Source organism: Nansenia antarctica, assembly GCF_963989245.1.
Source record: "Nansenia antarctica genome assembly, chromosome: 4".
In the NCBI taxonomy this organism is placed as follows: domain Eukaryota; kingdom Metazoa; phylum Chordata; class Actinopteri; order Argentiniformes; family Microstomatidae; genus Nansenia; species Nansenia antarctica.
In genome coordinates, this window is record NC_137689.1 from 38,053,930 (window position 1) to 38,081,392 (window position 27,463).

Genomic DNA, 27,463 nt, shown 5'->3' on the forward strand with positions numbered 1-27,463 from the left:
TCCTGACCCGCTGGGGAGTCCCTGAGTACATCCTCTCCGACCAAGGGTCGCAGTTCGTCTCTTCGGTGTTTGAAGCCACTTGCAAACAGTGGAATGTGGCACAGAAGAGGACGACAGCGTACCACCCCCAGACCAATCTGACGGAGAGGATCAACAGAAACCTGAAGACTATGATAGCCTCATATGTCGGGGACAACCACAAAGGCTGGGACAAACACCTGCCGGAGTTTCGGTTTGCACTGAATTCAGCTGTCCATGAATCAACTGGTGTGACACCTGCCGAAGCTAATCTGTGCAGACCGATCCGAGGACCCATGGAGGTCATGCTGCTGCCAAGGACTTGCACCCCTGATGCCCCAGCCTACAAGAAGGAAAGTCAGCTCCGTGAATTGCATGACTATGTGGATGGCAAGCTGAAGCAGGCTCGACAGAAGCAGAAACAGCACTACGACAAACATCGGAGGGAGGTGGCGTACGTGGATAAAGACAGGGTGTGGATGCGCTCTCACCCCTATTCAAAAGCCGCACGGTCCTTCTCGGCCAAGATCGCACCACGTTGGAAGGGACCTTACCGTGTCATCCAGAAAGTGGGCCCTCTCACGTATGAGGTTGTACTGGAAGAGACAGGAGAGGACCATCGAGTGGTCAATGTTGCCAGACTTAAACCCTGCTACACGTCGGCTGCTGAAGTGGAGGAGGAAGAGCGTCGTCGGGTCCTTGAGCTTTTTGAGGACGGCAGTGATGAGGAGACCTTCATAGGTTTTCCATCCGAGGACTGTCCGCTACCAGACCATCCCTCCAGCACTGCTCTAAGCCACGTGAAGACTGACCGTCAGCGGGTTTTGGACATCTTCGCTGAGGAGAGTGAGGAGGAAGACTTCAAAGGTTTTCCATCCGAGGACTGTCCGCTACCAGACCATCCCTCCAGCACTGCTCTAAGCCACGTGAAGACTGACCGTCAGCGGGTTTTGGACATCTTCGCTGAGGAGAGTGAGGAGGAAGACTTCAAAGGTTTTGAGTGAAATACCATATCCAAAGTGGATTGGAGTACGCCTACCCCATGGTCCGGCTTTTTCTAAAGGGGAGGGAGTGTGGCGATTCTGCCATGTCTCCGCCGCCGACTGTCACTTCCACATTTTTTTCACACGCTGTCACACGTCACACGCTGCCGGTATCCAGTCGTAAATCAGCCAATCCCTGTTCTCTACAGACGACGGGAAATGATAAGGTGTCTCTCACCGAGTGCTGAGGGCGGAATGATTCAAACAAACCAGGAAGTGGATTATTCCGTCCGTTCGTGTTTGTGCCGCAGTTCGCGTCCGCTGTCTGCGTCTCGGTGAATGTTTTAGCCTACTCGGACCGCGAAGAGCTGGATGATACCTTTTGATACAATGCCCCGTAAGGATACACCGTAAGGATACAGTTGGATATAAGGCCGTGGGAATGTCATACGCTTACACCGGAGCTGGGGAGAGAGCAGTAGAGGCTCATCTTAAGCAGCGCGGGTAACCCGACACCACTAAGCTATCGGACTGACAGACTGTTAAAACTGTAAGTCTTGCGTTCGTTGTGTGGGAGCGGGGTGAGATACAATTGACTGTGATTGAGCTGAACTGAACTTTTAGGGATTTGATGAACTGTTGAGTTGATGTTTTGAGAGTTCTTTGTTTATTGTGACAATACAGTACCACCTGAATTGCAACACATGTCCTTTGTGTACTAATTTTCGTCTGTTGAGCAATGCTATAATATTACAATATCCTATTCACCTGTGTATAACAAAAAAGGGTTCATGTTTTGATGCATGTAGCGCTTGTAACGGTAACTTGACTAAAGACTGACTAAACCAACCCCACACTAACTAAAATTGTCAGGCCTCGCCCTGACTGGCACCCCGGACAACGAAGTCAACGAGCAAAACCGTTACAAAATGTTGACCGTAACTCTGGGGCTAACTGTTGCAATCCTTAATTAGTTTTCAGCCACATTGTTTTGGTATAAAGATGGGAGATGGGGCTGAGAAGATGGGGCACTCTCAAATAAAAACACAGAACTAGATGCAAGGAATAACAGTCAGACACTTAAATTATATTTTTTCGAAACACATATTTCAAAACTATAAAAAAAACGATTTAAAAAGCCATTGTTTACAAAGAATGAAGTAAAACCCTATATGTTTGATTATGATGGTAAGAAAATAGGTCAGAGGGTCAAGGGATGGGTTAGGATGGGAAACAGGAGTGAGAGAGTGGGATTGAGTAACCAGCCAGCAAGCCAGCCAGCCACCCAGCAAGCCAGCAAGCCAGCCACCCAGCAAGCCAGCCACCCAGCAAGCCAGCCACCCAGCAAGCCAGCCACCCAGGCAGAAACAGGAAGGAGGGTTTATCTCTGGGCTAAGACCGGTCATAACACTGACTAAAGAGATGAGTCTTGAGCCTTGATTTGAAAATTGAGACTGAATCTGACTCCCTAACATGAATCTGAAGATTATTCCAGTTGGGGTGCTCTGTAGCAAAATGCCCCCTTGCTATAGTCTAGTTATCCAGATCTTATCCACCTAATTTTTCTGGTTTTCTGCTCAAAATGACATGCCCACAGTGAATATAGAATATCTCCACAATCACAAGGGCCTTCATAATGATCTTGTTATCAAATGAAAGCTAACACCTGTGGGGTGGCTGTAGAAGTGTCAGAATCAAAATATATGTTACTGTGTCAGAGTAAATAGAGCTAGAACATTATAAAACATCTCAAATTCAGTCTCCGCCTAAAAAAACAACAGCTTTTACAGTGAATATCACCTTGGAAACCTGATAACGAAGCCCAAATCATCTAGGAATCAGTACTCCAGGGTCTTATTAGTACTTGTGCCAAAGTCGATGCTAGTAATGTGAGCAAATGCAACTTTGTATCTGTTTTAGTACAGGTATGTTTAGGCGGACACCTATATGTTTAGGCCATTTGGAGATATGTTGGCACCATCTTTGACCTTTGACCTTTCTCATGTATCAGATTTTTTTAAAAAAAGAATTGGTGGGGGGGGGATTTTTTGGGGTTGGCCGACCAATGGTATGGAAATTCGGCGTTGAAACCGGACATGACACATTCTCCAGTTGGAGAAAACTGGATGTGACTTTACCGTCTCGGGAAAAAAATGGTGCCATCGTATAGCATGCAAAGTTGTGAAAAAAATGTGATATCGATGAAGAGAATTGATCGAGGTAAGCTCTTTATATCACTTCAGATCCACCTGTGGGTCCGTTGGCTCCTATGAGGTTATTGTAGATATTCTGAGAATGGCTAATTTCCTTGTTCTTCTTCTCCTTCTTGTGAACGAAGCGCACGTGGAGGTTTATACGGCTGAAGGAGATACGATGGAATGAGTCTATGTAACAATTTATAGGCTAATAATAGAAGTCTGCTCAAGCTTTAGTGCAAGCCAGTGCAAAGACTTAAGTACTGTAGTGATGTGACCATACTTTTTGGTTCTAGTAAGGATCCTAGCAACTGTATTTTGTACTAGTTTGAGATTTTGCAGCGTTCGAATTTGGGCAGCCAGATAATAGCTCATTGCAGTAATCAAGTTGTGAGCCAAAGCCCTACCAAAAGAGAGAGAAATAAGTGAAGAAATAAGCAGCTGCAGTGCTCTCTGAAGTGTCAGCTTATTTTCATTATATCATGTTCTAATTCCACGTTCAACCAACACATCAATTATTGCAGAAAATGGCCCCTTCTCTATGTTCTTCAGTCAGAGGCTGGAACGGGTTAAGCTAGGTTGAGAGAGATGAACATTATTGACTTAGTTTCCTCTGCTTTAGAGCAGTGGCGGGACTTCACCAGTGAAGTGAAGGGATGATATTTGTCTCCACACATTCCATGCCCCTTTTCCACATGGCTGCTTCCATGTACTGGGCTTGAGAAGACATTTACATTTACATTTTTGGCATTTAGCAGACGCCTTATTCCAAAGCGACTTACAATCAATACATTTGAATACTAAGCATGTGAATCAGCAGTCCACCATTCGTTGCAGGAAGAGTACTCTAGCTCGGGCCCGGGGCCACTGATAGGAGGAAAAACCTTCTCCCTATTATCGCCTTCTACTAAAACTTTTATTTTTTATTTTTTTATTTTTTTTTATTTTATATTACTGGAGAAACTGAGAAACAGTACAATGGGGGCAATAGAAGTTCTAGGGACACAGTAGAGGGGAAAGCGGGTGTCTTTAGGAGACGTAGTGGTGAGGGTCGGAAGATGTCTCAGGAGGAGCAGGATTCTTAATAGGACTAGATGTTAAAATCCCTAAATAATTAGCACAACAATTGACTGAGTGGAGTTGGAGATGTCCTCTTGGGTGGAGTGGAATTTGGCAATGATCACGTGGTGCCACCAGTACGACACATCTTCAGTTGTGGTCCCCGACCTCATTGGGTGTTTCGGCCATTTATCACAAGACACCCTCTGCCGAGGTTGGCCCACCACAGGCTGATCAGGCCTGGGTGTGAGTCGCACGGTGGCACCACGTGGTCATTTGGGAGCCCATGTTGGGTCCCTACGTTTCAGCCACAGCCAGTGACTGCTCCGTTCTGCTGCAGTGGACAGTTCTTTAATTGCCTTCCATTGGGCCTGTCCTCTGATCCCTACTGCCCTCAGGAGCCTTGTGGTGGAGCTGGCTACAAAGCCTCTGCAGCCCACCTCCACTGGCCACACCTTCACGTTCCAGCCCCGCCCCTCTGCTTCGACTGCTAAGTTGGCATACCGCAGCCTCTTCCGTTCGAATGCCTCATCGATGGCCTCCTCCCATGGGACCGTCAGTTCTACGATGAAGACACGCCGGCAGGACTTGGACCAGAGGACTAGGTCTGGGCGCAGGTTGGTCGCTGCAATTTCGGGTGGGAAGGTGAGCCTCTGGCTGAGGTCTACCCGCATTTCCCAATCCCGGGCTGCGTTCAGTGGGCCTGAGTCTGGAGGTGATGGCTTGGTCCGCTGTTTCTCCCCTTCCCGGATGAAGATTGTTTTCCGTGGAAAGGTAGTTTGGGCATTTAGAGGCATGGCGTTGGTGGTTACCCTCTTGTGCTCAAGTTCGGCAGCCAAGCAAATTAGCACTTGGTTGTGGCGCCAGGTGTATCTTCCTTGAGTTAGACTGGTCTTGCAACCCACCAAGATGTGTTTGAGGCTTGCTGGGGCTGCACACTGGAGACAGGCTGGGTCCTCTCCATACCAGAGATGTAGGTTGGTAGGAGAGGGCAGGACATCATATGTGGCTCTGATGATGAAACTTAGCCTATTAGACTCCATGCTCCACAGCTCGTTCCATGTGATTTTCCTCCTCTCCACGCTCTCCCACTTCATCCAGCGGCCTTGCTGGGCTTGGGAGACTGCCTTGGCGCACCTGGCTGCTTCCTCCTGGTGGCGCACCTCCTCAACCACCATCTTCCGCCGTTCGGTTGGAGTAGCCTTTTGCCACGTGGGTGTTGTTGTTTCCAAACCAAGGCCCCCTCTGCCATGTTGGACATGTCCCACTATATCCCGGTGTCTGAGGGCGGTCTTTGCCACCGCAACTGCTGCAGATGGCTTCCATTTCCTCCCCGTTGCTAGGATCGGAGCAGCACCTCTGACGAATGGATCCCGGGATTCTGTGAGAGTCATTTCCAGCCTTGATTTGGCACATTTGTACTCCTCCACCAGGCTTGAGATTGGTAGGGAGAGGGCTCCGTTGCCATACAGGCCTATGCTGCTAAGGCCTCTCGGCAGTCCAAGCCACTTCCTCACTTGTGCATTCACCAGTCTCTCCAGCCGGTTGGCATGGGATAGTGTGACCTCGTAGATGGAAATTGGCCACATGAGACGGGGCAGCAGCCCAAACTGAAAGCACCACAGCTTCAGCTTCCCAGGGAGAGCAGTGTTGTTGATCTGCTTGAGGCCACTGATTGTATCCTGCCTGAGTTGTTCCACCTGCTTCGAGTCTTTGAGTTCTGCGCTATACCAGCGGCCAAGGCTTTTGATAGGCTTCTCCAGAACTGTTGATATTGGCTCGTTGTTGACGTGGAACCTCTCATTGGCGAGCTTGCCTTTGACAATGGAGATACTGCGGGACTTGCTGGGTTTAATCTCCATTCGTGCCCATTTGATGTTTCCCTGGAGTTTATCCAGCAGTGGTGAGGGTCGGAAGATGTCTCAGGAGGAGCAGTTAAGATAACCTGAAGAGATGGGTCTTCAGTCTACGACGTAAGATGGGTAGTGACTCTGCCGTTCTGACAGCCGTGGGGAGCTCATTCCACCAGCGGGGAGCCAGTGTTGTGAAGAGACGTGATCGGGCAGCCCGACTGCTGTGTAGAGGAGGTGGGGCCAGTCGGCCAGCCGAGGTGGAGGAGCGGAGTGAGCGGGCAGGGGTTTGGGGGGTTACCATTTCCCTCAGGTAGGCAGGGGTTGTCCCTTTAGCTGCCTGGTATGCAAGCACCAGGGTCTTGAATCTGATGCGAGCTGCTATCGGGAGCCAGTGCAGGGTGCGAAGGAGAGGGGTGACATGCGAGTATTTGGGGAGGTTGAATACCAGCCGGGCAGCAGCATTCTGGATGAGCTGCAGAGGTCTAATGGCTGAAGCGGGGAGCCCAGCCAGGAGTGCATTGCAGTAATCCAGGCGGGAGATGACCAGTGCCTGGATCAAGAGTTGCGCTGCCTCTCTGGTAAGGAATGGTCGTATCCTTCTGATGTTGTAGAGGAGGAATCTGCAGGAGCGAGCCGTTGCTGCAATGTTCTCCGCACAGGATAGTCGGTTATCCAGGATCACTCCAAGGTTCTTGGCTGTCAGGGAGGGGGTTACAGTAGAGTTCTCCACTGTGATGGAGAAGTCTTGGAGAGGGCAGGCTTTCCCGGGGATGAAGAGGAGCTCAGTCTTGTTAAGATTGAGCTTGAGATGGTGGTCAGCCATCCAAGTTGAAATGTCAGCGAGACATGCTGAGATACGGGTTGCCACGTGTACATCAGACGGGGGGAAGGACAGGAAGAGTTGAGTGTCGTCTGCGTAGCTGTGGTAGGAGAGCCCATGTGAAGAGATTACCGAGCCAAGAGACTTGGTGTAGAGGGAGAAGAGTAGGGGCCCTAGTACGGAACCCTGGGGAACTCCAGTGGAGAGGGTTCGTGGAGAAGATAGCGATTCTCTCCAGGTCACCTGGTAGGAGCGGCCCGCCAGGTAGGAAGAAAACCAGGAGTGTGCGGTGCCAGAGATGCCCAGGTCTGAGAGGATGGAGAGAAGGATCTGGTGATTGACTGTGTCGAAGGCAGCAGACAGGTCAAGGAGAATGAGAACAGAGGAGAGGGAGGAAGCTTGGGCAGAGTGGAGGGCTTCCGTGACAGCAAGGAGCGCAGTCTCAGTGGAATGCCCAGCCTTGAAGCCGGATTGGTGGGGGTCTAAGTGATCCATCTTCCGGAGATAGTCAGTCAGTTGTTTAGATGCCGCGCGTTCAAGGGTTTTGGAAGGGAAGGAGAGAAGGGATACCGGTCTGTAATTGTGGACAGATGATGGGTCAAGGGTAGGTTTCTTGAGGAGAGGCTTGACTCTGGCTATTTTGAAGGCCGCTGGGACAGATCCAGTGGATAGGGAGGAGTTGATTAGGGTGGTAAGGTAAGGAAGGATGTCGGCGGAAATGGATTGGAGAAGGGGGGAGGGGATGGGGTCAAGAGGGCATGTGGTTGCCCGCTTTGATGTGATAAGTGTGAGAATCTCATCGGGGGAGAGGGGGGAAAAAGATGACAATCCAGAGATCGAGTGTCGAGGGGGGAGTTTGGAAGGGGTGTTAGCATTGTTAGTGGGAACAGTGTTAGCATTGTTAGTGGGAGGAGGGAGCGGTGGGGGGAGAAAGGTGCTGCTGATGTCGTCCACCTTTTTTTCAAAGTAGGTGACAAAGTCATCGGTGGATTAAGGAGTGAAGAGAAAGTGGAGAACAGTTTTCTAGGATTAGAGGCAGAAGAATGTATTTTTGAATGATAGTAGGATGTTTTAGCAGCTGATGCCGAGGAGGCGTAGTTGGCAAGGAGAGAGTGATAGAGGTTAAGGTCATCAGAAAGGCCAGTTTTTCTCCATTTCCTCTCAGCTGCTCTGAGCTCTAGTCTACAAGCATGTAGCGTTTCAGAGAGCCAGGGAGCTCGAGGAGAGGATCGAGCTGGCTTCAAGGTTAGTGGACAGAGGGTGTCGAAGGATGAGGTGAGGGCGGACAGAAGGGTTGAGGATGCCGCATCAGTGGATAGAAGGGAGAAGGATTCGACAGAGGGTAGGGAGGATAGGACAGAAGAAGAGAGGGCGCTGGGGGACAGGGTACGTAGGTTACGACGAGAGGGTCTTAAGTGGTTAGAGGCTGAGAGGGAAGAGGAAGTTTTGAGGGGAAGGGAGAAGGATATAAAGTGGTGATCAGAAACTGGAAGAGGGGTAACGGTAAGGTTGGAAGTGTGGGAAGATCTGGTGAAGACAAGGTCGAGCTGATTGCCTGCCTTATGAGTCGGAGGAGAGGGGGACAGGGTAAGGCCGAAGGAGAGGAGAAGGTCAAGTACTCCAGATGAGAGAAGCTTCTCAGATTGGAAATTGAAGTCACCTAGTAGTACGAGCGGAGTGCCATCATCAGGGAAAGAGCTGAGAAGGCCATCCATCTCGCCTAGGAAGTCACCGAGTTGGCCTGGGGGGCGATAGATGACGACAATGTGGAGTTTGACCGGGGAGACCCCTGCTGACCCCTGCTGACTTCCTTGCTCTTAATTGGGCTTGCAGGGTGTCTAAGGATTTATTTATATCTTGATGTGCCTGTCCAAACCGACCAGTTTCCCCAGCGAGGCCACAGCATAGAGTCAATACCACTGTTACTGTAAATAAACGACTAGCACACTAACAGTGAAGGTTTGACCTTCAGATTTGTATTGTATTTTAAATGCAGTTGCTGGCCCATGGCTTGCCTCAATTGTCATGCAGTGTGCCATTGCCCTTTTGCTGTTTGTTGAGTTGCCGGGGAAACACTTATACAGTGGGGTGCAAAAATGTGGGCACTGCTGGTTTAAATGTCTGTTACAATTAATCTCCAAATGAGTGAAAGCAAACCTGAAAACTAAATGCTACAAAGTTAAACATGACACCTTTCTGCACATTTTAAAGCAAGGTTGCTTTTTTTTCTTTTTTCAAATGTTTTTAAATGATACAGAAAGAAAAAGGCCCTGTACAAAAGTTTGGGAACACTTTTGGATTATTCTTTGTTACTTTTTGAAAAGATGATTACTAAGGCCCAGACCAAGGTGACTTACTTGTTAGGCTTCAATGAGTCAGGTGAATATAATTCCATTTATATATTATATATTATATATTCTGTAACCATTCTGTATATATTCCAAGTAACTCCATGCCTTCTAAAGTATCCGACTGTGGTGGCTGTTGTGTCTGGTTTTAAAAACCATGGATTCCTCTAAACAGTTGTCCAAGGATGTCAGAATCAAGATAGCTCACTTCCACCATCAAGGAGAAGGCTACGTTCGTTCGCAAGTAAATAAGTAACATTTATTTATATAGCACAACATTTACAACAACAAGAGCCGCCCAAAGTGCTTAACAGATCAAATATAAAGAGAAAAACAAGATAAAAGAGATAACATACAGATTAAAGAAAACTGATCAAATAGAAAAATACACTAAAAGCAAGGTGCAGTATAAATAAAAGTGCAAACAGTGCAGTGTCGGGAAGGCAGGCTCACCTCAGGTCAAAGGCCAGGGAGAAAAGATGTGTTTTGACTAGTTTTTTAAAAGCCTCAATGCTCTCGGCAGCTCTGATGTGGAGGGGGAGACTATTCCAGAGCCTAGGGGCGGCCTTAGAGAAGGCTCTGTCCCCTCTAGTTTTTAATTTAGTCCTGGGGACCTCCAAAAGCAGTTGCTCAGCTGACCTAAGGGCTCTGGATGGAGTGTGGTGGTGGCGCACTCCATCCAGAGCCTCAACACAAAATTAAGCGTCTGAAGTATGCAAAAGAAAACCTTGAGAAACCTGAAGCCTATTGGAACAATGTGTTTTGCACTGACAAAACCAAAATGTTACTTTTTGGCCACAACCAAAGAAGGTATCTTAACAGGGTGAAGCATTTGTAGAGAAGAACACCATGCCAACAGTTAAGGTGGATCCATTATGCTTTGGAGTTGTGTAGCAGCTGGGGGCACAGGCAATATTGTGCAGGTGGAAGGAAGAATGGATTCCACCAAATATCAAGACATTCTAGAGGCTAATGTTCAAAGGTCAGTCCAGAAATTTAAGTTGAAGAGAGGTTGGGTATTCCAGCAAGACAATGACCTGAAGCATACCTCAAAATCAACCATGAACTACCAGGAAAGACGGATGAAGGTTTTGGAATGGCCATCACAGTCCCCAGACTTGAATATTATTGAAAATCTGTGGTGAGATCTCTAGTACTCTTTCAGTACTAGCTGACAGGGTTCCCAAACTTTTGCACAAGGCCTTTTTATTGTTTTATTATTTTGAAACTGTAAAAAAATAATTAATAATAATAATAATAATCTTGCTTTAAAATGTGTCATGTTTAACTTTGTACCATTTAGAGGTTAGGTTTGCTTCTTTTCACTTAGATATTAATTATAAAAGGCATTTTGACTAGGGGTGCCCACATGTTTGCACCCCACTGTAGATCGCATGTCACTCTGATGATGTCATGTGAGTGTGTGAAGACACATCACATCAGGCTGAATATTGCTCCACTTGCCCCCCCCAGTGCTGGAAAAGCTACGGAAAGAAGAAAGTTAACGAATCATCATCAGGATTCTCTTAATAATAACTGACCTTCCATGAGTGCTAAGATAGTTTGAATAGATAGTATCTATTTTTAAAACTATGCCAGTTGAGTGCCACCAGAGCAAAAGGTAAACCTGCTTGAGGTCAATGTCTGCATGTCTGTGAAGCTGTGTGTTAATGCGATCATGGATTTCCCCCCTTTTTTTTTTTACCAAAGCACTATTGAGAAATGAAGCAATGTCAATGTGGACTGTAAAAAATCTAAGATAATTTTACTGCATTATTTGATGTTTTTTGTATTTTTCTAAATAGTAAGAAAATGCCATGAAATTACCTTAATTAAAAAAAAAATCCCATTAAATAACAGCAATAATCAATAATATTAGGCGCAAATCTAGTTTTACATGGACAACATTAATATGACATCCAACGGTGCCGGATCAACAACCTCAACAAAACACATGCACATGAACACAGATGTAGTAATACAGTTAGAATCAAACAACAAAACACATGAACATGAACACAGATGTAATACGGTTAGAATCAAACAACAAAACACATGAACATGAACACAGATGTAATACAGTTAGAATCAACGTCAAAGGTATGGTTAGTGAGATAATACACCACAAAAAAAGATAAATCCACACTTACCATCAATTACTATTTCTAAAAAGGGCTAGCATTTCTGAATGATGAAACCAATATCTACATAAGGACCATCAAATAAAAACTAGGAATCTGTACTTACTTCAAAGTAGTTACTTACGCAAATAGCTGTACATTGAAAATGGACAAATAATAACTGCTGAATTCTGTAATACCACCCATTACTTATTACAGTTATTTATATCTTTCTTTCTTTTTTTTTTAATGAATGAATGAATGGACTTTATTGTCATTGCTACAGTACAGGTACCAAACAACGAAATTTAGGAGGGGTGGCTCCCCTGGTGTTAGGAAAGGGGAAAAAAAAAATCACAAGAAGGTAAGGAGCTGGTTTACATAAATAAAGGCTATGTACACAATCCACTGTACTATACTGCACAGATAGTCAACTAGGGTTGTCATATTGCACAAAAGTATTTTTTCACGTTATTTAAAGTGTCACAGTTTGCAGGCTTGAAATGTACATGTTTGTGCCTCAGCACTAGCTGCCATACAATCCGTCCAGACTGTCCTGGGCCCAGAACTTAGGCCTTTGCTGTGTTCAGGGCCTTGACGGCCCTGTGGTAGAAGCAGTTCTTCAGTCTGTTTGTCTTAGCGGCCGGGGTCCTGTACCTCCTTTTCGAGGGCAGCCTGATAAAGTGTACGTGCCCAGGGTGGGTCGGGTCCCTGGAGATCTTGGAGGCCTTCCTGAGACAGCGTGTGTTGTACAGCTCTTCCAGAGAGGGGAGGGGGGCGCCGGTGATCTTCTGTGCTGTTCTCACGACTCTCTGTAGCGCGTTTCTCTCCGCTGTTGTGCAGCTGTAGAACCAGTTGCAGATGCCGTAGGTGAGGATGCTCTCCACTGCGCCGCGGTAGAAGGCCACCAGTATCTCCTGCTTGTTGTGTTCTTTCCTGAGGCATCTCAGGGTGTATAGCCGCTGTTGTGCCCTCTTGATGGTGCCTTTTGTGTTGTCCTTCCAGGCCAGGTCATCCCGCATGTGATGTCCCAGGAATCGGAGGGTTGAGACTCTCTCCACGCTCTCTCCGTCGATGAGCAGGGGCTGGATCTCGGACTTTTTCCTCCTGAAGTCTACGATGAATTCCTGGGTCTTTGACTTGTTTAGCAGCAGGTTGTTAACCTTGCACAGCTTGCTCAGTTGCTCTACCTCATCCCTGTACGCCGCCTCGTCCCCCCCCGAGATACATCCCACCACGGTGGTGTCGTCTGCAAACTTTACGATGTAGTTGCTGGGGTGGACGGGGGTGAAGTCGTGGGTGTAGAGGTTGTAGAGGATGGGGCTTAGCACGCAGCCCTGGGGGGACCCAGTGCTGAGGCTGAGGGCTGTGGAGGTGTGGGGGCCCACCCGCACCCTCTGGGGGCGGTCGGTCAGGAAGTCCTTGATCCACGCACATATAGAGTGTGATAGACCCAGGTCTAGTAGTTTGGTCACTAGCCTGTCTGGAAGGATGGTGTTGAAGGCGGAGCTGAAGTCCACGAAGAGCAGTCTCGCGTAGCTGTTTCCCCTCTCCAGGTGGGATAGAGTGGCGTGGAGAGTCGTCGCTATGGCGTCCTCTGTGGACCTGTGGGCTCTGTAGGCGAACTGGTATGGATCCAGGTTGGGCGGGAGGCGTGTGAGTATGTGGGCCCGGACTAGTTTCTCGAAGCACTTCATGATGATTGGTGTGAGTGCCACCGGGCGGTAGTCGTTTAGGCAGCTCACCGTGCTTTTCTTCGGGACTGGGATGATAGTTGAGGTTTTCAGGCAGGGTGGGACGGTGGCCTGGGACAGGGACTGGTTAAAGATGTTGGTGAAAACCCCGGCCAGCTGGTCGGCGCAGTCTCTCAGCACCCGTCCCAGGACGCCATCCGGGCCCGAGGCTTTCCTGGGGTCCACCGCCTTCAGTACGCGTCTCACCTCATGCTCTGTGAGGGTGAGGCTGCTGAGAGCTGGAGAGAGTGGTGTTTGTGTTGCGGTTACCTCCGTTCGCCCCTCGTCGAACCGGGCGTAGAAGGTGTTCAGCTTTCCCGCCAGCAGGGGGTCGTCCTCTGCGGCTGTCTTGGTTTGTAATATTCAGATATTACCAGTATTTTCAGGATAAAATAAATGTTCAACATGAAAAAGAAAGTTGACTTCATAATACAGTATTCACATTAGTTTATAATGTAACAGTAAGGGTTAATGTTTGTGAATTTCAAACATATCCATATTTTTTTCTATGGAAAATGACTTTGGCAGCCTGAGCTGCCATGCTTTTGAGTTTACAGGGTGGTAAAGATGATTAGTTTACAGGGTGTAAAGATGATTAGTTTACAGGTAAAGATGATTAGTTTACAGGATGGTTAAGGTGATTAGCTTACAGGTGGTAAAGATGATTAGTTTACAGGGTGTAAAGATGATTAGTTTACAGGTGGTAAAGATGATTAGTTTACAGGGAGGTAAAGATGATTAGTTTACAGGTGGTAAAGATGATTAGTTTACAGGAGGTAAATATGATTAGTTTACAGGGTGGTAAAGATGATTAGTTTACAGGGTGGTAAAGATGATTAGTTTACAGGTGGTAAAGATGATTAGTTTACAGGGTGGTAAAGATGATTAGTTTACAGGTAAAGATGATTAGTTCACAGGAGGTAAAGATGATTAGTTTACAGGTAAAGATGATTAGTTTACAGGGAGGTAAAGATGATTAGTTTACAGGTGGTAAAGATGATTAGTTTACAGGTGGTAAAGATGATTAGTTTACAGGAGGTATAGATGATTAGTTTACAGGGTGGTACATATGATTAGTTTACAGGGTGGTAAAGATGATAAGTTTACAGGTGGTAAAGATGATTAGTTTACAGGTGGTAAAGATGATTAGTTTACAGGTGGTAAAGATGATTAGTTTACAGGGAGGTAAAGATGATTAGTTTACAGGTAAAGATGATTAGTTTACAGGTGGTAAAGATGATTAGTTTACAGGGTGGTAAAGATGATTAGTTTACAGGGTGGTTAAGATGATTTGTTTACAGGGTGGTAAAGATGATTAGTTTACAGGATGGTAAAGATGATTAGTTTACAGGATGGTTAAGATGATTACTTTACAGGGTGGTAAAGATGATTAGTTTACAGGTAAAGATGATTAGTTTACAGGGTGGTAAAGATGATTAGTTTACAGGTAAAGATGATTAGTTTACAGGTAAAGATGATTAGTTTACAGGTGGTAAAGAATGATTAGTTTACAGGGAGGTAAGGATGATTAGTTTACAGGTGGTAAAGATGATTAGTTTACAGGAGGTAAAGATGATTAGTTTACAGGGTGGTAAAGATGATTAGTTTACAGGAGGTATAGATGATTAGTTTACTGGGTTGTTAAGATGATTAGTTTACAGGATGGTCAAGATGATTAGTTTACAGGTGGTAAAGTTGATTCGTTTACAGGGAGGTAAAGATGATTAGTTTACAGGTGGTAAAGATGATTAGTTTACAGGGTGGTTAAGATGATTAGTTTACAGGAGGTAAAGATGATTAGTTTACAGGGAGGTAAATATGATTAGTTTACAGGTGGTAAAGACTTGAGATTACAAGAGAAGCCAGTAGTGTTTAAGCTGGTGTCTGCTGCTCTGGAGTGCTTGCATATCTGCCAGGCACACTGAAGACTGACCATCAATGATGCTCTCACACACAGTCAGGTGTACATACACACTCACTCAAATACCCCCCATAGCTCCCTGCCACGCACACTCAAACTCCCCCATGCGCCTAATGGGCTTGAGAGTGGCCTGTGGCTCGATGTTGCCCGTGCCTGAGTGCTACAGCGCTGTGTCAGGGAGAAAAGCTCCAGGTCCTTAGGAGCCAGGAGAGTTAAGAGAGGCCCTCAAGCCCTACCACCAGACAGACTGATCCTCAGTCACCGCTGGTGCATGGCCAACACTCCTCTTACCACCACACTACACACACACTGCCACACAACCACACACAAATATGTTCTAGTTTTCAACACACACACACACACACACACACACATACACACACAGTAAATAGAGCAAAACAAACTAAATTAAATGCAGCTGAGATGCTTGCCATGTCTTTCATTATGGACGGAATATCCCTGAGCTTTAGTTAAGCTTCTGGGTCGGGGGGGGGGGGGGGGGGTTTCGATCTAGGGGTCCTGACCCCTGGAGCAGGATACCTGGGTGGAGAAGAACAGAGAATATGTGTCTGCATTATTTATCATTCGCAGTAACATTTGTGTTGCATTATGCAATGCCAGGGGTACTGTACCTTGAAAGAGGGGTACTGTCCCTCAGTGGGACTTAAAGGTTGAATAAATAAATGAAAATCATTTATATAGATTGTCATAAGGTTAGGTTGTCATAAGGTTAGGTTGCCTGTTTCGTAAGTGCTTATTGCTGTTGTTGTATTTGGTGGCTGTGTCTCAGTGGTTATTGTTGTACCGTATTTATGTTTGCTTGACTGTGTCTCAGTGTGTATTGCTGTATTGGTTTGTTTACTGGCTGTCTTAGTGTCTATGTTGCTGTGTTGATTGGTCGTGTCCCAGCGCTTATTGTTGTATTATTGTCTTTTTCCTGACTGTGTATCAGTGCTTATTGCTGTATTATTGTGTTTGCTTGGCTGTGTCCCAGTGCATTTTGTTGTATTGTATTGTTTTGTGTTGCCTGTCTGCATTTTGTGCTTACTGTTGTATTCTAGTCTTAATGTCCGTTAGTTTTTTTGTTGTATTGTTTGTGTTACATGCCTGTGTTTAATGCTTATTGTTGTTTTGTGGCATCTCATTTAATTGTCAATTTAATTGTGGGTTTAAGAGCTTTGTGTTTAACGTTTTATCTTTCAGCCCTCCTCCCCTTTCCCCTTATGAGGCAGGTCGGCATTGTAAATGCTACCCACTACCCATCTTCCGTCGTAGACTGAAGACCCATCTCTTCACGTTACATCTTAACTGCTCCTCCTGAGACATCTTCTGACCCTCACCACTACGTCTCCTAAAGACACCCGCTTTCCCCTCTACTGTGTCCCTAAGAACTTCTATTGCCCCCCTTGTACTGTTTCTCAGTTTCTCCAGTAAAAAAATAAAATAAAAAAAATGTTAGTAGAAGGCGATAATAGGGAGAAGGTTTTTCCTTCTATCAGTGGCCCCGGGCCCGAGCTAGATTACTCTTCCTGCAACGAATGGTGGATTGCTGATTCACATGCTTAGTATTCAAATGTATTGATTGTAAGTCGCTTTGGAATAAGGCGTCTGCTAAATGCCAAAAATGTAAATGTAAATGTAAATAAGAATTTTGTTCTTAATTGTCTCGCCTGGTAAAATAAAGGTTGAATAAAAAAATAAAATATTGTTGTCGATGTTTTTAGCTTGCCTTATAATTGAAGACACGTCTTAGTCCTTGTATGACTGACATCATTTTAATTTATTTTACGGATAAGACGAATCATGTCATAACGGTCCCTAAAGAGTCATAGCCGTAAGATGATCTTCCAATCAAAATTGCTAACATGACAAGTTGTGAAAATGTCAACTGCTACATTTTGATCCTTTTAGTCAAGCTGCTTCGTGAATGGAAATAAAAGATTAGATGAAATAGAACCCTGCTTATACAACGGGTCCTTAGAGAAGCCAGCGGAGGACAAGTGAAGAATGCTGAATAATATCTAATCCCAATGTTGGTGTTTGTCTCATCCCCAGGGTCTTGTTATTGAGCGCATTGGAAGAAGACCTCTCCTCATATTCGGCTTCTCTGCAATGGCTGTGTCCTTTAGTCTCCTCACTGTGTTCCTGCATTTCCAGGTCAGTCTTATGTAACACACGCACATGCACGCGCGCACACACACACACACACACACACACACACACACACACACACACACACACACACACACACACACACACACACACACATACACACACACTCTGTAACACAAAGTATTTCACAATATTTGGTACATAGAACAGATCCAACGTTTTAATTTTGCTTAAGTATCCATTTGGTTAGGAAATTCACATTACATCTGTATGCCAACTTTTTAATTAGAATTTATGTAATAAAGCAACATTTTAAAAATGATTATTTTCAACTGTGAGATGGTCTGAAGCTTACCGTCAAGTGCCAATGTTAAGACAAAACTGAAATGTTCGATAGGCAATAATTTACAACAGTCTAATTAACTGTTAACTCAACCAACACGTCACTAACCAACAACCAACAACATAATGTCAATCAAACATAGCAGATGCTAGAACTGCCCTTAGCAGTTCTCATGTAACATGAATAATAATAATAATAATCATAATAATAATAATAATACCTTTTTATTTGTATAGCGCTTTTCCTGCAAACGTTGCAGCTCAAAGTACTCCAATCATTATATAATCATAATTTAATTATTTTTTCATTTAAAGGCAATATTACAAATATGGGTTTTTAGTCTTGACTTGAACAGATTTGCTGAGGTTGCATCCCTAATGTAAACTGGCAGTGCATTCCACAATCTGGGTGCATAAAATTAGAATGCAGCCTCACCAAATCTCTTCTTTTGTACATGTGGTACACAGAGAAAACCAGCATCAGAAGACCTGAGAGCTCTATTGGGCTGATATGCTAGCAGAAGACCTGAGAGCTCTTATGGGCTGATATGCTAGCAAAGAATACGTTCATTAAGTTCATTTTACACACGTATGCTTCTTTAAGCATTTTCTTTCAATAAACAGAGATCTGAGCGAAAAACACATAGATGACTTGTTGTGAACAGTATGAGCATGCCCCCTATACACTCAGCGGCAACACTTCAGATAAACCTGTGGTATAATCATTGGCGGTAAAGTTCATCATCATAATCTGGAGACAATCTGGAAGATATTGGTGGATAGTCATAGTCTTGTTTGTGCTGGCTGCTCTTTTTGCAGCCAGATTTATTTGCACTTTATTTGCCATTGTTGACAATTGGTTAACCGTCCCTGGGAGTCTGCATGTGGGATGTCTCCCCCAGGGAGAGGAAAGGTCAGAGTCAGCCATAGCCGGCGACCCTGGAGCAGTTAGTGATTAACCCTCCAGTCACCAGCTCCCGTCCGCCTCTCTCCTGGGTGGGAGCGATATGCCGTCTCTAACCTCTAGGGAGTCTAGGCTACCTGGCTCGTACACAGACCTATATCAACAACACTGTGCATCACATGCTGCCCCCACAACTCCACTCTTAAAACCTCTGAATCCTTTATTTATGTTGTAAACGCCTGTATACCCATCCTATTATGTTTCCCCATTACTGTATCGTCTTAATCGTCTGTAAATGTATTTCCAATGAGCCTATTCAAGTGAAATTTGCACCAGACTTTGGTATTAAAAAAGTCCATATGTAAATATAGTTATGTGTAATAAAGTGGAATGAAACAGGAAAAAATAATTGAACACGCTACACTACACTACACTACACTACACTACACTACACTACACTACACTACACTACACTACACGCTTCAACAGCCTGTTGGTACGGGACCTGAGGATCCTGTACTTCCTGAGTCTCTTAGAGCAGTGGTTCTCAACTCAGTGGTTCTCAACTTGTCTGGCTTTGGGACCCACATTTTCCCATGGTCATTAAGTCACGACACACTTTTATAGAATTCAAAACAAGCAAATGTATTTCTCAAAAATGGGCTTGTAAACACTTACACAATGTCATCATGACTTTTTAATTTGTTTAACACTGCGAGCGCGACGTTTTTTCACCTACTTTTAGCGCGACGAGGTGTCGAATCACACGACCACTCTTCACAATGGGGGAGTGTGTATTGACGCACAAAGATCGCTGGATGGCGATGTCACACAAGAAGAGAAAATGACAAGATCACTACCTCTAAAAATGCATTAAGTTCCTATGCGCAGAGAAGCAGAGAAGCGCAATCTGATATGAAGCTTGAGTCAGCTGAAAACGAACTAAGGAACAAATGTAAATATAAATGATATATATGGAGAGGAGATTGATTGAGACTGCGGGAGCTTTACTAACGAATGAAAGTTGATTATCATTATTAAAAAGGAATAGTAATAAATATTGCAATATTGTGTTATCATAATTATGAGCTTCACAGTGATAAAGTCTGTTTATTTGTCGTGAACTTCGCCGGTAACGTCAGCCTGTCAGCCCCTGCAACTGCTCACAGGGGTTGTTATATGTGATTATATGGAATGGCTGAATATGTTCATTCTTTTTATTTTGATTACATTATATAATTGTATTTGGTATAATGACAAATAAACTTGAAACTTGAATGATCTCACAGGAGCGCGTACCTGCACGGAGCGTTCATGTGCCGCAACCTGTTATAGTTAGTTTCACCTACAGTATATTAGTGAAAATAACTGAAAGACAATACATGAAAGAAAGGAGAGAAAGAGTACAGAATGATAAATCATTCAGAATGTTATTGGTTTTAATATTTCACAATCTGCCAGAATAAGCACGCTCCCTCGCATGCCCAGCCCATCATTTTTTATGCCGCTAATGTGTGTAATGAAAAGTGTGACAATGTTGAAAGACATGATGTCATAATCAAAATATAAAACCTGATTGGATAAAATAAGATTCTGTTGTGATTGTGTTGACATTGTTGTGATGTCAAAAGAAATCTTGGTTATGTAATGTGTAAAGTGGTTGATCGGGACTGCGGGAGTTTTCATTACTAACGAATGATGGTTGATTATTATTATACAAAAATAATCGTAATAAATATTGCAATATTGTTTTATTATAATTATGAGCTTCACAGAGATGCACAAGCCTGTCGTGTTTATTTGTCGTGAACTTCACGCCGGCCGTAACATCAGCCTGTCAGCCCCTGCTTGTAAGCTTTGAAACCCGCTTGGCTCTCCTCTGCCCCTAAACTCTCTCCCTCTGCCCCTAAACTCTTTCTCTCTTCTGCCTGGGTGGTGTGTAGCCTATTTACGTGGTGGTCACCACAGGTCAGAAAAAAAGAATACATTATATACTGTAGGTTTATTATAAATATCTGTTCGTTATATAATATTCGTTGAGGATTACATAATCAAATGTAGGCTACTGCAATTACTACTGCTGCGAGAGTTGAGAGAGTTGAGTACAACTGAGTACAACCTTTTTGGTGGGAGGTGTGGGGGGATAACATCTGATAATAAGGTGAAGGGCAGTATTATTCATCTTTACTTTATTGGGTGAATAAACTCAATATGAATGATTGTACAGTTGTCTATAGGCAAGAATGGGCTGAAACAAAAGTAGTTACAGTCTCGCTCAAACTGTAGCGAGATTAGGAGACTACTAATTGTAAATAGTAATCCACAATTATGGTTATTACTGGTGGCCTGAGGTGGTCCAGTGGTCTAGCACCGTGGTCTACAGTGATATACAAAAAATACATTATATACAATATTATGAATATCTGTTCGTTATATAATATTCGTTGATGAGTACAGGCATAATCAAACGTAGGCTACTGCAATTACTTTGCTGCCGTAGCTATGCATGTGTTACCCGCACCAGGTGATGATGCGTGATAGCAGTAATTAAAGTGTCCGTGTTCTTCAATCCCCTGGAAAACACAGGATATTAGCACAGGAATGAAGACACAGGACTAGCTTCTCTCTTCCCAAGTTTGCTCTGAAGGCAGCGCGGGAGCGGCCTCTAGATGAAACTGGGCAGACTACCACCTGACCTACTAAATACAACGCCATTGGCTCCCCTCTTCAGTCCTGATCTAAATTTAACCCCTTACAGTTGGCTGTAGAAATAATTATTAGTTGGCAACTTTGCATTAAAATGAATGTTATAATTAATAGTTATAGTTATAATAACCATATTATTGGTGATTATTTTCGAGGGTACTACACACTCCCCCACAAACAAAAGTGGCTCCTGACACTAATAATTCAAGAAACTCGTACCACACTGGTAATGTAAACGTGACACCTGTCTGTGTACTACTTAGTTCAGAAACAATGGATTGGGTATGTGACAGGTGGGGAGGGGTATGGACTCATATATTGTGGTTGGAAGGGTTGTATGTAGTGATGGGTTAGACATGTAAGTCCAAGGTGTTGGCTGAGCTCTAACTGCATTTACTGTGGGATGTAACTGGTAGGTAGGTTGACCCAGGGAGTGGTATGTGAACATGGGGCGAGGTCGCCTTTCTCTGGTGGACTGTCTCTGTGGTACTTGGTAGTCAGAGTGGTGTGATGGATCCTCTACCTCCTGGTGAGCCACCCGGGGTGTCTCCATGTCAGTGTTCGGCTGGAGCGAGTCCATCGCCCGTTCACCATCAGTGTGAGCCTCCTGGTTCTCATCCGCTCCATCTTCCTCTTCCATCCCACCTCTCGCAGGTTCAACGGGGGTTTCCCTGCTCATACTGGTTCCATTCTGCCGAGACTGGCTCTGCAACAGAGGCGGTAGGTCCTCACTCCTTTGTTCCCTCACAGATGGCTGCAGCCAATACACAGGCACTCCATCCTCCTCTTCAGATTCACTGGTATCCGGCCTCCGTGTCGGCTTGCTGGTATCACGTGCTGGGAACCTCCCCGTTCTCCTTTGGGTCCTTGGTTTGTTGACTGTGTCTTGAGGCAGTTCCACAGGTAAGTCGTTCACTTGTAACAGCATGTTTCTGTGCAAAGTGCGATTGGTGCCTCCGCGCTCTGGGGTTACTTTGTAGACTGGATTGTCGCCCACTTGCTCTTTCACGATGTAGATTCTCTGCTCCCAGTAGTTTTTAAGTTTTCCAGGGCCACCTCTTTGGCTGAGGTTCCGTACTAGGACCCGGTCTCCTTCCTGAAGAGTCACACCTTTGCTCCTCCTGTCGTAGTATTTCTTCCCTTTGGAGCTGGACTGTTGGCTGTTCTCGTTCGCTATCCGGTACGCTTCTGTCATCTTCCCAGCCCACTTCTCTGCATATCCTCTTGGAGTTTCCGGATCTCCATCTGCGATGAGGCCGAAGAGAAGGTCGACAGGGAGACGAGGATGACGGCCATAGAGCAGGAAGTAAGGGGAGAAGCTTGTACCTTCATGCTTCGTGCAGTTGTACGCATGGACCACGTGGTGGAGATGGTCCTTCCAGTTCTCTTTTTCTTTTTCACCCAGAGTACGAAGCATCTTTAGAAGGGTGCGATTTAGTCTCTCGGCAGGGTTCCCCTGAGGATGGTAGGGTGATGTTCTGGTGTGGCCGACGCCGGAGAGCTGTCTGAGGGTTCGGAACAGGTCATTTTCAAACTCCCGACCCTGGTCATGGTGGAGTTTGTCGGGGTATCCGAATCTGGGAATAAAGTCGCTGAACATCCGGTCAGCCGCCGTCTTTCCTGCTTTGTTCCTCGTGGGATATGCTTGCGCGAACCTCGTGAAATAGTCGATCACAACCAAGATGTATTCATATGCACCACGACTAGTTTCTAAATGTAGGAAATCAATACAGATGAGTTCAAGTGGTGAGTTTGATGTTATGCTGCCCATAGGTGCTCTTTCCGGGGTGGTCGGCTTCTTCTGTTCGATACACGGGCACTTTCTGGTGATGTATTCTTCTATGTCTTTTTTCATAAATGGCCAATAGAACCTCTCCCTGGCTAGACTGAGGACTTTCTCAACACCTACGTGGCCCATGTTGTTATGGAGATGGGTGAGGGCCAGCTGTCTGTAGGTGGAGGGCAGGACCAGTTGTTTTCGACCTATCGTCCTTCTGTAGAGCAGGCCATCCTCGGTGTATAACTTGCTCCATTCTCGCAGGAGTCTTTTCGTGCTGGCATCAGCATCATCTGGTGGTGTGTTCTTTTCTTTTGACGTGATCACCTTCCCGATTGCAGGGTCTGCCCTCTGTGCTCTGATAAGTTGATCATGGCTGATTGTTTGCAAAGGCTCCACAGAAGGTTGGGCTTGTGATGATAAGTTGAGAGCCGCCACCCAGGCAACATCCTTCTGTTCGGCTCTTCGACTTCCCTCCCAGATCGCACACACTGCATCATCTGATAACTCCTCCGAGCACTCCGCCATGAGGATGTTGATGTTCTGGGGATAGCGGGACAGGGTGTCCGCGTCGATGTGGGATTTGCCTGGCCGATAGGTAATGTTGAAGTGGAAATCGGCGAGCTGTCCCACCCAGCGATGGCCCACTGCGTTGAGTTTGGCTGTACTCAGGACGTACGTCAGGGGATTATTGTCAGTGACGATGGTGAAATGAGGGGCATAGAACAGATAATCCCGGAACTTGTCACATACTGCCCACTTTAACGCCAAGAACTCCAGTTTCCCACTGTGCAGGTGGTAATTCTCCTCCGCTGGTGTTAATGTGCGTGACCCGTAGCCAATCACTCTCATCTTCCCGTCCTGCTCCTGATATAGAACGGCTCCCAGACCTTTTTGAGAAGCATCAGTGTGGAGTGTAAAGGGGCAGTTGAAATCTTGATACGCCAGCACTGGAGGTTGGGTCAGTCTGTCGATCAAGCCTTCAAGGACCTGCTGGTGCTCCTCACGCCATTCTACCGGGGAACGAGATGGCTGCTGGGGAATTTTTGTCTTCCCCTGTGGTGGTTTGGGTGGGGTGGTGTTGGCCTGGCACTTAGTCTTGAGCAGGTCGTACAGGGGCTTCGCTAGACGGGAGAAGTCTTGCACATATGTACGGTAATAGCTCAGGAAACCCAACAGCTGCCTGACCTCCCCCACGGTCTGTGGTCTTTTGTTTTTCAGTATCTGCACTGCCTCGATGTCTTTGGGGTCCACCCTCACTCCATCCGCAGACACCAGCCGGCCAACATAGCGGACCTCTTTGCGAAATAGTTCGCACTTCTCCGGCTTTAGTTTGACTCTGTGGTGTTGTAGAGCTTGGAGGACTCGACGCAGCACTTGTACATGTTCTTCGAAGGACTTGGAGAAACACAGGACATCATCCAGGTAGGGGATGCAACATTCGTCCCTGAGCGTGTCGAGCATCTCCTCCATGCTCCTTTGAAAGGCGGCGGGTGCGTTTGACAACCCGAAGGGCATCCTGACCCACTCGTAGAGTCCCCAAGGAGTGGTGAACGCTGTCAGATGTCTTGATCCTTCGGCAATGAAGCCCTGGTGGTAGGCCTTCCCCTGGTCGAGGATCGAAAACCAGTTGTATCCTCCCAGTGAGTCAGTGAGATCCTGGATCCGGGGGAGGGGATGTCGGTCTGGCACTGTCTTGCTGTTCAGGAGCCTATAGTCGACACACAGGCGTAGTGAACCATCTTTCTTCCTCACGCATATTACAGGGGCGGCGTAGGATGATCGGGACTTGATGATCCATCCCTTCACTATCAAATCCTGAATGTATTCTTTGACCTCCCTGTATAAGGGTTTGGGGGTGGAAGCATAGGCCTTTTGTACTGGCGTGTCATCCTTGAGCCTGATGTCCATCTGCAGGGAGGGGATACAGCCGACGTCACCACTGTCACGAGTGGACGCCCCAGACTCTTGCTGAAGAACCTCCCTCACCATCTGTTGTTGTTCTGGGCTGAGATGACTGATACCAACAGGCGGTAGCCAGGGCTCAGTGGGAGAAACGATGTTGTTCACCTCCGCTGTTGTCTTTGTCGCTGTGACATCAGTTTGCTGAGGCTCTGGTGCATCCGTTTCGAGGATCTTGGTGACGTGTTGGGTGATACCCAGTGGGGTTCTCTTTGGTAGGATGATGTCATGCTCTGAGTGGTTTGAGACGGGCACTTTGACGTAAGGCCGTCGGGTGTTTTGGACTTCCAGGAGGCCTTCTCCTAAACTCAGCTGGTCTGTGACGGTGTTCTCCTCTGTTGGTTCATATAAGACACAGGAGTCAGAGGTGTCGAAGTTCGGGGGTACTCTGCACCACACATGTACTGCTTTCCTTGGCGGGATGACCACATTGTTCCTTCCCACTCTCACTGTGACTGAGCTGTAGTCTGTCTTTCGAGGAACTTGAATGAAGTTGACCATGGCCTTCACTTGCTCTTCTTCCATTCCAAAGGCACTGCGTAGAAGACCAATTACTGTGCTTACAGCGTCACCGGATGATCCTCGCCTATGGATGATCTCTTCCAGCACATTAGCTCCCAGTATTGGCTGTGACATGGACAGTTGACTGACTAGGAAGGGGGTCTGTATGGTGAGGTCTGGGTCGTCGTTACCTGTGAGGTTGACAGTGAGCTCCACCCATCCATCATAAGGGATCGCATGGCCACCCATACCTATAACTTCTTAGTTTTCTTCGAGGAGTTCTTGTAGCGGCCTCACTGGGTAGTTGGGGATATGAGTATTGGCCCATTCTCTGTCGATTATGCTCACCTGTGAGCCTGTGTCAAACAAAACTGTGGCTGGATACCCGTTGATCATACTTTTTTTTTTTTTTTTTTTTATATATATACTTTATTGCAGGACTTTACATTACATTTCACAAGTTCATTTCACACACTTTACAAGTTTTCTTCACTTGTTTAAGTTCATCCTGCATCATTTTTTATTTTATTTTTATTTTTTATAAAGAGAACAAGAAATAAAGAAAATAAAGAATAGAGACTAGAGAGAAAATCTAGAAAAAGAAGAGAGAAATTATAGGGATAGACATAGAAAAGTAAGAGACAAAGGGAGGGGGTGGGAGGGGTGGGATCGGGGAGGGGGGGGGGCTTCCTTCCTACTCATTCATTCGGTCCATTTACTCCAGTTCATAGTGAATTGCTCTTCACGGCCTCCCACTTTGCAAGTAATTCTTTCCATTTCTTTTATCTCTTCAACAGTTTTTTTCCAATTGTTAACAGATGGTGGGTTTAAGTCCAACCATTTACGTGTGATTTGCTTTAAAGCCGCGATACGTAGTATGGTGTACAAATATTTATCTCCCTCTCTGTATATATCTAATGGAATAAGACCGAGTATAATATTGACTGGATGTATAGGATTTTGTAAGGTAAATGTATTTTTTATTTTTACTTGAACTGCCTCCCAAAACCTTTTCAATTTAGGGCATGTATAGAAAATGTGTGTGATTGGCTTCTCGTTCCGTACATTTCCTCCAGCATTCTGCATTGCCTGTTGGCCTATATTTTGACAACATTTTCGGTGTTAGGAAGATCTTCATATTTATTTTCCAAGCAAATTCTTTCCAGAATTTTGATTGTGTTGTCTTAAATATTCTTTTGCATGCTTCTTTCCAATCGTCATCCGTAATTGTTATTGCTAATTCGTTTTCCCATTTTTCTTTAGTGTTATCTTCTTGTATCTTGATTTCTTGCATGATTTTGTAAATTTTTGAGATTTTTGTCTTTTCACTGTTTCTATTTTTGATCAGATATTCCATTAGTATATGTGATCTTTGTTCCTGTCTCCTCTGCTGTGTTATAAGGTAGCTTCTAATTTGTAAGTACTTAAAAAAATGGCTATTACTTATATTAAATGTATTAACTAAGGTTTCAAATGAGTCTATCATGTCATTTGTAACCATCTGTGAGTACACCTGTAGTCCCTTCCTAGCCCATTCTTCTAATATTTTGTCTGTTTTATTAGGTAAAAAGTCTGGGTCACTGGCTATCTCTCTCAAATAAATACATTTGTCATCACATTTATACATTTTACGAATAGTTTTCCAATTTTTGAGGGTATTTTCTATGCATCTGTTATTTCCACTATATTTTTGAATATCCTTTAGACTCAGAAAAGGTAGTGTTCCTATTGATATTGATATTGCTTGTTTTTCTATGTCTTTCCATTTGGTTTGAACCAAGTTATTCATCCATTTCATTATTGTATCTATTTGAGTTGCATGGAAATAGGACTTTAGATCAGGGAAATTAAACCCTCCTTTTTCTCTGGTTTGAGTTAGTATACTAAGTTTTTTCCGTTTACTTTTGTAGTTCCAAATGAAATTTGAGAGCATTGTGTTAGGTTTGAATGATGTTTTCATAATGTTTAATGTTGTGAATATGTTTGTTGAAAAGGACACTGTACACTTTGTCCTGTTCCGTAGGTTCAACTTTGTGCTTTTTGCTGTAAGCACAACCATACAAGGCATCACTTTACATTCCTTATCTTCTGAGCCAGCTGGGTAGTTTA

General features: G+C 45.2%; 1 protein-coding gene across 1 annotated transcript in view; it reads left to right on the plus strand.

The window, feature by feature from the left end:
- slc2a9l2 (solute carrier family 2 member 9, like 2) overlaps positions 1-27,463 on the plus strand; it is a 301,840-nt gene that overhangs the window by 192,165 nt on the left and 82,212 nt on the right. The window contains exon 10 of the mRNA XM_080528977.1: positions 17,106-17,207. Within this exon, the coding sequence (XP_080385103.1) occupies positions 17,106-17,207 (102 nt within the window). The remainder of the gene's footprint in view (positions 1-17,105; positions 17,208-27,463) is intronic.